The 14580-nt window shown below is 53.1% G+C and overlaps 1 protein-coding gene across 1 annotated transcript in view; it reads left to right on the plus strand.

Annotated features, from left to right (window-relative positions):
- Positions 1-13688, plus strand: part of Jph2 (junctophilin 2) — a 57677-nt gene extending 43989 nt beyond the window's left edge. Inside the window, exons 3-6 of the mRNA XM_060382875.1 lie at positions 8303-8421; positions 9813-10537; positions 11142-11236; positions 11983-13688. Coding sequence (XP_060238858.1) covers positions 8303-8421; positions 9813-10537; positions 11142-11222 — 925 coding nt within the window. The 3' untranslated portion in view covers positions 11223-11236; positions 11983-13688. The remainder of the gene's footprint in view (positions 1-8302; positions 8422-9812; positions 10538-11141; positions 11237-11982) is intronic.
- The last annotated feature ends 892 nt before the right edge of the window (positions 13689-14580 follow it).

Here is a 14580-nt window from a genome sequence, read left to right on the forward strand (position 1 = left end):
TCTTAACAATCGCTGCTACTCGCTGCTACTTTATCTTTTGGTCTCTCAATGTATTAATATCATTTTATGATAGATAATACTTACAAATTATATCTTTAAAATTTAGAATATAGAAATAAGGAAATAAACTTACATATATTGTAAAATAGAAATAATAAGATGCCAGCAATGACCATGTAACCTGTCCAGTGGGCTTTCTCCTCCAGCAGCCTTTCATTCATTCTACTCTTAAGACTTTTCACCTTGTCTTATCTCTTCCCCCAGACTCTTCATCTTTCCAGAGCAGGGGCCATGTATGGCTCAACTTTCACTTTAATAATCAATGGGTAAGTGACTTGACTTCTCTCTTCCTCAGTTTTCCCACCTGTGAAACGGTGACAGAATCTTAGAAGTAGTGTGAACCCCTAATCTCTTCATCTTTTTTTTTTTTTCTTTTCTTATCAGAAGCAATCCTCACATCTCTAAACAGGAAGATGAAAACTGTAAAACGCATGGAAGGAAATCTTTGTGGCCTTGGTTTAGGCACAAACATTCTTAGATAGACACCAAAAGTCCAGATAACAAAAGAAAAGGGTAATGGAACCTTGTTACAACTGTGTTTCAAAGAGTACCATTAAGAAAGTAAAAAGTGCTGGGCGGTGATGTAGCACTTGGGAGGCAGAGGCAGGTTGATCTCTGTGAGTTCGAGGCCAGATGTCTACAGAGTGAGTTCCAGGACAGCCAGGGCTACATAGAGAAACCCTGTCTTGAAGAGAGAGGCGGGGGAGAGAAAAGTTGACTAGCTGATTTAGTAACTGAGTTGTTTGTGTTGTAAGCCTGGGACCTGGGTTCAGTCCCCAGAACCTGTGTAAAAGTGGAAGGGGAAAACCCACTCTAGTTTGTTTGTCTGTTTTTGGGTCTCTCACTGAACATAGAGCTCACCAGTTTGGCTGGAGTGGCCATCTATCCAGCCCATGGATCCATCTGTCTATGCCTTCCCAGTGCTGGGGCTACAGACAGATGTCACTGAGCCTCGTTTGTAATGTGGGTGCTGGGAATCCAGACAGTGCTTCAACGGCACTGCCCCAAGCGAGCCCTCTTGCCTGCTGCTTAGCTGACCATCTCAATGACTTGTTTCCCGCTATAGTGTAGGATGTGTGTCAAGGACACGGTGGACAAGATGGCTGGATCACCAGAACACGACTACACCCCATAATATTCCTGCCTGGTACAAACAGGGCACAAAGTGCTTAAAGGTTAGCCAAAGGAACGTCAGTGACCTTGGGAGAAATGGGAACATTTGCTCCTGCGTTAGAACAGAGGACTGCAGACCTTTCTGTAACAGACCAGAAGGGACATACTTCTGGCACTGCTCATCATCCCGTCTCCATGGCAACCGCCTAACTCCAGACAGTACACAAATGAGTGGGTGTGGCTGCACTGCATTAAAACTTTATATAGACACCAAAATTTGAATCCCAGACCACTTCCACATGTTAGAAAATATTACTCCTTTGGGGTTTTTTTCCCCTCTCCAACCACTTAATAAAATAACCATTTTTAGCCAGGGTGGTACAAAACCAGTCAGGGGCTGTATTTGGCTGAGCCTGGCACTAACTTTGGAGGGGTTCAGGGGCGTTCTATTAGTGCTGTGTTTGAGAGGCCTTGAGTAGTGCCTGCCTCATAATAGACACTCCACAGAGTTGTAGCAAGTGGATGGATCAATGCATTGATGTGGGTCCCGAGCATGGAGGGAGGGGTGACCCTTCCAGGCTGGAGATCAGGCCAAGCTAAGACCTGGAGTCAGAGGGCATCCCCTTCGGGGCCCAAGAAGACTGGCTGTAATTAATCAGCTAGGGATGAGGGAAAGGAGGTGCAGGGGACGGGAGGGGGGGCAAATGCTCCCCGAGGTGTCTGTGCTAAGTGATGGCGCTGTACCATTCCAGAACTACCAGCCTTATTTTTAACCCAACTGCTGAAAGATAATCCGAAAGCCACCAAGAAGAGCGTCTTCTCCCTGCCCCTCCCCTTGCCCCAGTTACTGCTCTCCTCCCTTACCCCCTCCCCCAGGCACACCACCACCCTAGGAGACCCTCACCCAGAGGCCTTATTTGAATCTAGGGAGTGGTCATAGAGAAGGAAGTGGCCCTGGGTCTCTTATTACAGGCTGGGGAGGGTCATGGGTGCTTAAAGACCGCCATCCAAGGCTCCCATCCTTCCCTCCCCCACACCAGCAGGCTTGGGGACAGCCTAGGAGGGAGCTGACCTCAGCTCCGTGGACACTTGCTTCTCAACCTGGAGTCAGCAGCAGAGGGGCAGAACAGCTTGGCGTTGGGGGTGGGGGCAAAGGTCACTCCCATTCTGAGTCAGTGGGTTTCTGGAGTAGCTTGAGAAATTTGCGTTTCTGATGAGCCCCCGGGGGGGGGATGATGTTGGGCCTGTGTGATGGTCACGTCCTGAGGAGCGGCAGCCGACTGAAAGCTGCGGCCTTTCGGCGACAGTGGTGCCACCGGTCCTTCTAGGGTTGCCTGGCACAGCGTGTGAAGGCTACCTTGAGCTGTGCGTGGTAATCACCCCTCGTGCAGCGGCCTGAAACATGCCTTGTCGCACAGCTGGGCTACATTTAGAACATGGTTGGAAGCTCACGGAAGGTGAGGCCCTCAGGTGTAGGGACGTACAAGTTCTCTGGACTCATGTGTAGGTAGGGCAAGTATGGGAAAGGAAGATGCAGCGGGAGACATAAGGACAGGGAATGAGGGTGTGGCTGGCTCGGGGAGCCTGTGTCTCCCAGCAGACGCAGAAAGAAAGGCTGGTAAGGGGCTCTCCAGCCAGGCTACGGGGTGGATGGAGGCGGTGTGTCCTGCCATCACCGCGGCCCTCATGCCTGAGACAGCGTGGCCACTTCCATCTCCACGCCTGTACTGGCCGCCCTGGCGACAGTGCCCAGGATCCTCCAGGACTCCGGGTGCAGGCATCAGAAAGGAGAGGCCTTCAGCTCATATGACCAAAAAAGGGCGCCTTCTTGGCCTGGCATTTCTCCTTCCCCCCACCTGACGTTTCAGGTTCCCAGAGAACCACTCCACGGACACAGGGCTCTTTCTTACACACACCCACACACAGGTCAGACTGAGCTGGGGGTGCTCGCCTACCACTCTGTTCTGATGTCAAGAATGTCTTCTGGCCTTACCCACCACCACCATCACCTGCGTAGATTGTCACCGTGATGTGGGGGGAGCACTTTTCACCTGCCGCTCATTTCATCTTTCAGAAACGGTTTCCACCCTCCACCTGAGGAAACTGAGGCACAAAGACGAAGCCCTGTGCCTGAGAACTCTGGAGTCCTAGAGGGATTATACCAGGCTAAGTGAGAGACCAATTTAGTCTTTATTTAAATTAGTCTTCCTTATTTGCTCATCTGGCATTTTTTTTGCATTAATTTTACTGGAAAATATCTTATTAAAATGTGATGGGGGGACGCTAGGTATCTCAGCAGTTAATGGTTAATGCACAGCCATGAGGGCTGGAGGTCAGGTCCCCAGAATCCATGTAAACGCCAAGTGGACATGGCAGCACTCCTGTTGTAATTCTCAGTGTCAGGTTGTAGAGACAGGAGCCCAGAGCAAACTGCCTAGCAAGACTCAACTAAGAGACCCTGTCTCATGAGGAAGATGGAAGATGGACTGAGGATGATTCCCAGCATCAACCTCAGGCTTCCATACCCATGAGCACACATATGAACTCACACACGTGTGCCCCGACACACAAGCAAAACATATATACACATATGTACATGGCACACATACAAATGGAAAAAAAGTCAAAAATGAAAGTAAGCACGATTTGTCTTGTTTACTGAGCTCTTGGGCATCTGAGGGTCTCACCTCACCTGAACCCACAGAGCCAAAGCAGGAGGGCAAAGCTGCTGTTACAAGAGCCATGCCCTTCACCGTGACCTGTGAATGCATGGGTACCTTTGTGTGTGTTCACGGGCTGATGCAGTCCCGGAGCAAACAGCAAAGAGATGGTGTGGCCTGGGAATCTGAGGCCTGTGTGGCTTGGAAGTCAGACTCTGCTATTCCTTCCTGTGTGGAAGGCAAGCCTGGAGGAAGGCCCCGGACTCTAGGGAACCAATGCGGTCGCTTCCTCACTATGATCCTTGGGTGGCTTCTTCTGTTTTTTCTCCTCTGGAAGGAGGGGTGATGGGTTAACTTATACTACACAGAAAGATCAGGGCGTCAAGGCAGGCCACACCTGTGGAATTCTTTGCAGCTTTCCACTACCCTGTGGTAGCTACCTTTTGCTCCCTTGAGCAAGAGCTCCTTCTGAGCATCAGCAGCTACACTTATGTGACAATTACCTTTCTGGCAGTTTTGACAGTGAGAAAGGAGAGCACAACCCCCAAACAAACAGGCTCAGCGGGTGAATTCTTACTACACAAGCAGAAGGATCTGAGTTCGGGTCCCTAGAACAAACTGGGCTTGGCTACGAACGGCTGTAACATCTACAGTGTGGAGGCAGGGTGAGTGTCAAGGAAGATGAAGAAGCTACTGAGGAAGACCCTCTGGCCTTTCCATGTGTCCTTACACGCACACATAGCATATACCCCCACCTACACTCACACAAGCCTGGTTCATAGGAGTTTAATGGGACCCTTTCCCTGTGGCCTACTGTGCACTCTGGAGACGGAGGAAAGCCACACGCGTGTCAGCTCTCTGAGGAATTAGCTCATCTGTGGAGACGAGATAGCACAGACTTGCAGGCTCTCTTCCTACCTCAGAGCCTCTACATGAGTGGTTCTCAACCTGTGGGCCGCGACTCCTCTGGCAAAATTTCATCTCCCCCCCCCTCCAAATATTTACATCAGGATTCATAACGACAAATTTTTATGCACCCTCCCTTCTACCTGGCTCCTCTTGCCCTTCCACTTTTGCTCAGCCCAAGAGTCGTGTTTCTTCAAGTCTTGAGTCCCATTCTGACTAACCCCGAGCCTCCCCCAGCAGCCAACCCCACAGACTCTCCACCAGAAGTCTTGTACGTGTTCCCTACACACCCTGCTTAAGCACACCTCGCAGCTGTGGCCTGATGGTCCTGCCCCTCGGAAGGCTCATACGCCTTTCTGTGCCTCAGTTTCCTCCTATGTAAAATGAGGGGCGGGAGCAGCAGCTTCCAAGGGCATTCTGATGGTTTCCAAGCTACCCTCATAACTCCTCAGAACACTGCCTGCTCTGCGGTACGCAGGGCTGCTACGAGGGTGGGCATTGCTCTTCTGTTAGTCATGGCGGACTGGTGCCAACAGCTGATACAAATACCTCTCCAATGTCAAGCGTGTGACATGACAAATGTGTGAAGTTTGTTCTTGTAGCATTCCAGTGTGGGGCGGCAGGAAGAGTCTTCCCTCTGCACACTGACCGACAGGCCCAGGACCTCCACAGAAATAATTCTTCTTCCCCCTCCTCCTCCTCTTCCTCTTCTTCAGAATTTTTTTTCTTTTATTTATTCTTCTCTCATATGTTACAACTTGAGTGCAGTTTTCCTCCCTACACCCACCTCCCCTTCCCCCCAGATCCCTTCACCTCCCCTTAGAAAAGCTCTTCCAGGGACATCAGCCAAATACACCAGAACAAGCTACAATAAGACCAGGCACTTATTCTCACATCAACTCTGGATGAGGCAACCCAATAGGAGGAAAAGGGTCCCTAAGACAGATAAAAGAGTCAAAGACAGCCCCTGGTCCCACTGTTAGGAACACAAGAACATTGAGCTACACAGCTGTATCATATATGCAGAGGACCTAGGTCAGACCCAGATAGGCTCCCTGATCTCTGTGATCCCACTTGAGTCCCACTCAGTTGGATCTGTGGGCCGAGTTCTTATGATATGCTTGATCCCTCTGGCTCCTCCAATCCTTCCTTGACCCTCCTCTGCAGAACTCCCTGAGTTTTCTTTCTTTCTTTCTTTCTTTCTTTCTTTCTTTCTTTCTTTCTTTCTTTCTTTCTTTCTTTTCTCCTTCTTCTTCCTCTTCTTCCTCCTCCTCCCCTCCTCCTCCTTTTCTCTGAGACAGGGCTTCTCTTTGTGATCTTGCTGTCCTGGAACTCACTCTGTAGACCAGGCCAGCCTTTAACTCACAGAGATATGTCTGCCTCTGCCTCCCAAATTTTGGGATTAAAGGTGTGCACCACCACTGCCTGCCTTCTGAATTTCTTTAAATGAAATATTTTTATTGGTTATTTTTATGTGTATGGGTGTTTCGCACCATGTGCCTGCATTGCCCACAGAGGCCATAACATGGGGTCTGATCCCCAAGACGGAAGTTACAGATGGTTGTGGGCTGTCATAAAGGTTTGATCCAGGTTCAATTCCCACCCAGCTCCAGCTCTCTTCATTGCTGAACCATCTCTCCAGCTCTTCCACTGCTTTTCTTAACTTGCAGGTCACCAGAGATTTTGTGGATAGGATTTTCCTTGCCCCTAGAAACACGGCCTGTGGTAGCAATTGCCAAACTAGTGATGCTGAGAAAATGCCCTCGGAGGGGGGGCAGGGAGAAGCAGACTCATAGGAAAGGAAGGGAGTGAGCAAAGACGGAGCATAGGGGATTGTGGGCTGGGCGTTGCACCTTGGGGTTGTGGTGGTCACGGAGGGAGTGGGCTGGCGCCATCCTGTGTGGTAGAGGCTCTCTGGGGCTGGGGAAACGGCACTTTCACTTTGAACACAGTAGCATTGCTGGCTGGCTGCAGTTCTCCGGGGTTCCATGGAGTCATGGGCAGCTAGTACTCACAGCAGCTAGGACAGGTGCATTTGCTCCAGGAAGGGGCTGGGCCAGGTACCCAAACTGTCCATGCACATGTGAACTGGAGTTCAGCATTTTCTTCAGTTCTGGGAATAGACAGTCATAGGAATACTTGCTGTATCTGTGGCTTTGTCTCTAATAGAAATCACAGGTTTTAATGACACAAGTGCTATGATTACAGATGTGATATATATATATATTATATATATATATATTATATATATATATCCAGATCCTTGATAGATATTTTTAATGTTGGTAAAGAAAGAATATATGTGCTGGGTTGCAGTGGTGCATGCTTTTAATCCTAGCAGTCAGGAGGCAGAGGCAGGCAGATCTCTGAGTTCAAAGCCAGCCTGGTCTACAGAGCAAGTTCCAGGACAGCCAGGGCTACACAGAGAAACTCTGTCTTGAAAAACCAACCAACCAAACAAAACCAAAAATCCATGTATGCTATATCATGGATGTGTTAATTTTTTAAAATTGTATGTCTGTGTATGGATACATGCATGTGACTGTAGGTGCTCAAATCGTCCAAAGAGGGTGTTGGATGCCCTGAAGCCAGAGTTACAAGCAGTTGTGGGTCACCTGATGTGGGTGCTAGGAACTGTACTTGGGTCCTCTGGGAGTGTACTTTTACCCACTGAGCCATCATTCCAGCCCCATAGATTTGTTCTTTCAAATATTTTATTAAGTGTGTCAATTCAGCTGCAGCTCTTCACAGCCCTATATACTTTGTGTATTTTAAAACCTTATTGATATTATTGTTGTGTGTTTATGGTGTGTGTTTGTTTGCAGGAGGTCACAGGGCAACTTTGTGGAGTTTGTTTTTTTCCTTCCACCTTTACACGGGTCCACAAGATTGAACTCTAGCCTTCAGGCTTGCTCAGCAAGCACTTTTACCTGCTGGGCCATCTTGCCTGTCTCTTACCTGTCTCTTACCTTGTGAAACTAAAACGTTCTGCCAGACGTGATGGTGCATGATTTTACATCCCATACTCCGGAGGCAGAGGCAGAGGCAGATGGATCTTTGGGAGTTCAAGGCCAGCCTGGTTTACACGTGAGCTCCAAGTCACCCAGGGCTACATAGTGAGACCCCGTCTCAATAACAAGACAAAACATTGAGTGGAAAAGGAGACCATAGGCTTCATCAGTCAGTTGAAGGAGAGAGAGAGGATCTACGACATGAAAGAGGTTAAAAAGCCTGTGCTGGGGTGACTGCCTCTTCTGTATTCAACCAGCAACAGGAGAAAGGGCTTTACTGATCAGACCTGGAAATAACATACATACATCAGGTCATTCCAGAATGCACTGGGAAGAATGTCGTCATCTGATCATATCTACCTGCAAGGGAGGCTGGGGAATGTAGTTAGTGGATACCTAGAGACCGGAGGATTGAGCTGGGGGTGCACAGTAGTCATGGATAGAGGGCTGTAATACTCATTGGCTTCCCAAGAAAGACTCTCGTCTCGATGTGTCTTGAGGAGGATGGGGAGAGGGCTAGATTCTAAATCTCCCACCATATTGTCTCCTTAGGACAAGCCATGCCAAAGCCAAGGCCGAGGCAGCAGAACAGGCTGCCCTGGCTGCCAATCAGGAGTCCAACATTGCCCGCACATTGGCCAAGGAGCTGGCTCCAGACTTCTACCAACCAGGTAGGGCCAAGCAGGGGTGGGGTGGGCAGAGCAGTCCCAGGGTAGGCCCTTTTTCCTTCTTTGCTACAGGAGGAAAGGTGGGGGTGGGGAGTGTCTAAGTTTGGAACCCGTGGGTGTGGTGCAAACAGGAGCTGAGACAATCCAGGGGCTCACGAGGAGGGCACACACCATTATCTCTGTGCTGGCCTGGGGCATGGATAGCTGAGGTTCCAAACTGCTGCGCATGGGACCCACCCCGGCTTGTCTCCTGTCTGTCCTCTGGGCAAGGCAGGTGAGGGGGAGCTGGTGACACTGAAACGAGGAACAAGTCTGTGGTGCACGGGAAGGTCAAAGGGCTCACTGCCACCCTCCAAGGTTTGTGGAGAGTCGATCAGGAACTGCCTGTGTGACGGGCACCAGGCTGGGCTCTGGGGACAAGCAGCTGGGACCCAGAATCAGGAAGAGTCTCACAGGCAGCTTTGGAACACAGACTCATGTGTTTAAATTCTCACTTGCGGCCCGCCAGCTTGTCTCGCAAGGTCAATGGTGAACGCTCAGCTCCTGAGCTGCGATGTGGGTACAAGAACAGTGCCTACTTTCTGGGCAAGAACTAAGCGCATGGCATGGCCGCAGCGAGCTTGCGGCGACAGTGGCTCCTGTCTACGGCATCTCACACAGGGGATGAACGCTGGGCTGAGGGGTCACACTGGGGCCAGGCCAGGTCTGTGGACTCGACACTGACTGGGCCCGTTCTTGAGTTCCTGATCTGGTGGGTCTGGGTGGAACCAGTGATTGACCCACTTAATGAGGTCCAGGGCAGGCGATGGAGCGCCTGGAACGACCCTTTGGGAACTATTGCACAAGAAGGGCCGGGTGCTGGGACAGGTAGGTGGGGAAGGCGGGGCTGCAGGTTCAAAGGCACAGAAACGGAACAGCGGAATAGCGGGGCGCGCAGGAAGCTAGAAGCACGGCAGGCAGCAGGGGGTGGGCTGGGTAAAGACTCAGGGCCGGGACACGGCCTATGCAGACTGGCGTTCTCAGCATCGGGGGCGTTTAAAGTGAGCCACACACTTAGAACCTTGGAAACAACATCCTGGCTGGGGCTCACCATCCGAAGGGACACTAGGTCTGTCTGCGTTGCAGGAGGTCCGTCTTTTAGTCACAGTGCTCCCCCTGCTGGTCACAGGAAGCGCAACACTAGCCTGCGTTGGGTGACCCTGGGCTGAGGATTTAGCATCTCTGGGTCTCCTTTTCCTCGGTGCTACAGAATTCACAGTCTCACCTACCGCACAGAGTTATCAAAGCTGACTGCTTCCACCAGAGTCTGATTCTCAATGCAGTGAGTGGTGGCAGCCGAGGCTACCCAGCAGGCCATGGGTTCGAAGCCTACCTTTCTCTGTTGTCCCCGGCAGGTCCGGAGTACCAGAAGCGTCGGCTGCTCCAGGAGATCCTGGAGAACTCGGAGAGCCTGCTGGAGCCCCCGGAGCGGGGCCCGGGCGCGGGCCTCCCGGAGCGGCCCCGAGAAAGCCCGCAACTGCACGAGCGGGAGACCCCGCAGCCCGAGGGCGGTCCCCCGTCTCCTGCCGGGACGCCCCCGCAACCCAAGAGGCCCCGGCCCGGAACGTCGAAGGACGGCCTGCTGAGTCCGGGCGCCTGGAACGGCGAGCCTGGCGGAGAGGGCAGCCGGCCCGCCACGCCGTCCGATGGCGCCGGCCGTCGCAGCCCCGCGCGCCCCGCCTCGGAGCACATGGCCATCGAGGCGCTGCAGCCGCCGCCTGCGCCCCCGCGGGAGCCCGAAGTGGCACGGTACAGCGGGTACCACAGCTACGCCGTGCGCACCGGGCCACCTGCGCCCCCGCCCCTGGAGGACGAGCCCGAGCCTGAGGTCCCTGGGTCTGACTCGGCTCCTTCGTCCCCCGTCTCCGCCACCACCCCAGAGGAGCAGCCCCCCACGCCTCGAAGTCCCGTGTCCGCCACGCCCACCACGCCAGCCACTCTGGAGCCCAAACCCATCGTCCCCAAAGCCGAGCCCAAGGCCAAGGCGCGCAAGACAGAGGCCCGGGGGCTGAGCAAGGCCAAGAAGAAGGGCCGGAAGGAGGTGGCTCTGGCGGCCGAGGCCGAGGTGGAGGTGGAGGAGGTGAGGCTGCGGGCGGGGGCGAAGCTTGTAGCTCCGGGCGAGTTTGTGTGTGCGCACGGAGTCGGGGTTACTTGGGGGACTGGAGACAGGACAGGACAGGGACTAACCCCAGAGGTAGTGGGATACTGAGTGTGGCCTGACCCTCAGAGGGCTTCAACACTAACGCAGAGGAGTAGCGGCAGGCGGGAGCCTGAGCAGGAGCGTGCACCTGCCCATTCTGGCTTTCAGCCAGGGCACGAGCTACCTCGGTTCAGGACACAGCAGGGAGGGCTTCCTGGGAGGAATGATCCCAACAGGGCTTGAGTTTCCGGCCTCTGTTGGGGTCCAGGAACCTAACACAGCAGCGGAGAGCGTTCCAGACTCCACTCTGCCCTCGACGGGGCTTGCCGTATGTCCTTTGGAGGCCCTGGAGGATCCGGCTAATTAGTTCCAAGAATTCCGATATGGACCAGGGCGCAGGATCCAACTGTGCACAAACCACGGATGCTTGTTGGAAGACTCTTCTAGAAGCCCCACTTTTCTGTCCAGCTTTGTGATCTGGTTGGGGGTAGGGGATGGGTCCAGCGGTCCTGGGGACTCAGGCAGCCATTCTTCATGCCTTCAGGTGCCCAACACTGTCCTCATCTGTATGGTGATCCTTCTGAACATCGGTCTGGCTATCCTGTTCGTTCACCTCCTGACTTGACCCTCGTCTGACAGGTATGGCTAGAGGACGCAGCCTGGAAACCTGGATGATGGCACTTGGTACTGAGCGTGATCTCGTGGCTAGCCAAAGCCCACCCTCTAGTGTGCAGGCGTGAAACTCCTTGCACTTCCCCCTTACTCATCTGCGGCTTCCTCTTTGCACTCTCCCTCCACTTTGACCCACCGCCACCTTCAGTTTTCTATCCTTCCACACGCCCTTAGCTGGTTCTGTTTTCTTCCTAGGGTAGAATCTGGATTTGGGCTAAAGGGCAGTGGCCCTCACTGGTGTGAGAGTGTGGGGACAAACCTTACAACCTGACTCTCCGGAGCTTGGCCACACTGAATCTTGCTCGGCTCCCCAAGAGACCTCCTGCTTTGATGGTGGCTCAGTGTGGGCTGGAGGTCTCTAGGCGGCCCCAGGAGGGAGGAGGTCCTCCTTCTGTCACCGTGGAATTAGCCAGCAGCGGTGTTAGCCTCATGGCTATAGCCCTGGGCTCTAATGCTGAGCTATGGAGGGTCTCTGTGCCACTGGACACCTGAGAGCCCTTTCTTCTGGCACTAATGACTTTGGGGTCCAGAGAATAGGACTCACCCAGAAGACAGCAGGGAAGGGATAGGCTCTGTGGGCCAGCAGCGAACAGGAGGGAGGCTCAAGGGCCTGCCTCTGGTTCCCTTGCAAGACAGAGGCCTGGTCCCTTCCCCGCTGGTGGCTCAGCCTTGGTCACCATCTCCCTCTGCTGACTAGTGTTGTCTCCCTCCAGAGCCAGGAGTTCCACTGAGGATGCCAGGACCTGCCTTTCTGCAATGCCAAGCAGGTGTCCCAGGAGGACTGTACTGTGGACCTGAAGCCTTGCTCACATCCACTCCATGGACGTTTAAGGAGGCCTCCTATGAGCCCATGCTGGGTGCCGGGGTGCCAGAGGAAGAGAATGTCTAGGCACTCTCCAGGGCAAAGGATGTCCTGAGGAAGAGCCCTGGTCTCCTGAGCCCCTTGACCTTTTCCTGCACCTGACCTCGGTCCTGTCTCACCTTGCCCTGTCCCCCTCCCCTGGGCTTTTGTGTGTTTTGAGAGATGTCACCTAAGCAAGATACTAATATCTCTCTCTCTCTCTTCCTCCCACCCTATCCCCAACCCAGTTCCCTGGCCAATGGCTGAAGGCCACCCAGGAAATCGAGGGGTGCAGAAGTCCCTTGGGTAGTGAAGGGGTGAAGACCTTGGGTAGTGCAGTCCTCCCCAGCCCATGCTGCTCTAGAGTTCACAGGGTTCTAGGCGGGGTGGGGGAGGGCAGTGTAGGACATGGAGAAGCCCAATTGAGTATACCGGCATGCAATAGTCTGTATCCTCCCACCAGTCCAGTTGGCATCCCCTAAGACCAGTAGCAGGGGGGACCTGAGCATCTGAGCCTTTGGCTGGGAAGCCACCTACAGGGGTCTGGGATTGGGTGCTAAGAAAGAAGGCAAGGCATGTTGGTGATGGCCCCCGATTTTGAGTGTGTCTGAGCCTGAGCCTGGGGTTCATTTTAGATCACTGATGTGCCCTGGGTCATTTTGTAGGAGCCCTGGCCCTGAGAGCTACAGCTATGAATTGGCTTATCCCTGTCCTCCACCGAGGCCACTGTGGAATCAGGGGAGCATGGCCCAGAAGCCTGTGGAAGTCAAAAGGGGCCACATCTCTGGTTCAGGTTCTCTAGCAGAGGCAGGAGATAAACATCATGCAAGAAGACGGGAGGAAGTCTGGGCTTCAAAGGGTGCAGCCTTTGCAATAATGAATCGTGCTTGGCAGACAGTTTGCTTGCATGCACCTCACTTAAAGAAGTTTGCACCACACTGAGTCTGGGCCCTCGGGCTTGGGTGCAGCTTGGTAGCCCAGGACTAGTGGTTCTCTATTCCTGGGAGGGTGCAAAGAGTTTCTAGGCCCCTCAAGTTTAGGGAAGATGAAGCAATGGCATCCAAGCTGAGTTGGAGGAAGCTGCTGATACTCTAGACTCCATTTCTTTGGGCTCTTGGACTTGGGCCTGGAAGCCAGACCTCCTCCCAGAGCAGCCTTTGACCAGGATATTGGGGGGTCATCTTCCTTTTCTTCTCAGTCTATGGGCACCTTCTCCTCCAGCGTCACACCGGCTGTTCCCGGCACGGTTGGGGCTCGGTGGCTTGGTTGGGATGGCTTTTCTATGGAGAGGAGCCTGCAGATGTTCCTGTGCTGGCCAGTGTGGGCAGGACTTTGCTTCTGGTTGGGGGTTTTCCTGGATTCTAGGGAATGAGGGGGTGGGTGAAGGTTATTCAGGAGTGACAGGCCCTACGCCTTGGCTTGGAGGCCATTGCTTTACTCTGGGTCCGGTCCAGCCCTAAGGACAAGCTTGTGACTGTCAGAGCTATCAGGGCTGTTTTAGGGTATATGGGATGAGGGGTTAGGGTTCAGGATGCTATTTCTGTGCCAAAATAAATTTGCATCTGCTCACAGGTCCAACTGTTGTGTGGTGTTTGCTTGTGGATCCACGATGAGGGGCAGGGGCTGCTGGGCGAAGGGCACAGGGAGAGACTGGGGGATGGATGGTCCTCCTACCTCACATCCTCTTTCTAAAGATGCTCCCATAAAGCATGGAAGGGTAGCAGAGGGGCCCCCAGTCTGAAGAAGGGGTCCAGGACCATGCATCTCTTAGTCTGTGGCAGCAGTAAGAGTCTGCCCTCTGGGGCGGGGACCCTCTGGACCCCAGTCCTGGCTTAGATTCTTTATGTCTGGGGCCTCCATTTCATTACCCCATCTGTAAAACAGAGGCAAGCCTGCCTGACTCCTGGGGTTACCATGAGGGTTACATTAAGGACGGAAAGGGTCTAGAGGGTTGGATCGGTGGGACAAGTGCCGTGCAAGCAGGAGGACCTGAGTTTGGATCTATAGAATCTACCCAAAAGTGGAACTCGGCAATGTGCACCTGTAACTCCATGTCTCGCTGGCCGGTCAGCTTAGCTGAAACATGGTGCATGTTGAACAAGAGATTCTGCTTCAAAGCTACAGCGGCGAGGTACACACACACACGACAAAGTTTATGTAGAGGCCAGCTACAGAAAGCAGCTGAGAAATCTATCTCATCGCTCTCACAGTGTAGTGTGTGAGCTTTCTTGAATTTTGATGTAGAGAGACCCCAAGGGCCTCAAAGAGACAGAGATGACTTGAGCTTCAACTAAGCAGTTACAGACTGCCTCATTGGGAGTACCAAGGCGGTCTTACCCTCGCAGAGGCTGGGGGAAGAGGTGGCCCTGCCCTGGCTTGCCCATAACAGGTTCCTGGGGAGGGGAAATGTTCTCTGGCTTGGTTGGGAACGAGCCATATCCATGAGGGTTCTCTTACAGGTCGTGGCCAG

The sequence above is a fragment of the Meriones unguiculatus genome, chromosome 4, assembly GCF_030254825.1.
Source record: "Meriones unguiculatus strain TT.TT164.6M chromosome 4, Bangor_MerUng_6.1, whole genome shotgun sequence".
Lineage (NCBI taxonomy): Eukaryota > Metazoa > Chordata > Mammalia > Rodentia > Muridae > Meriones > Meriones unguiculatus.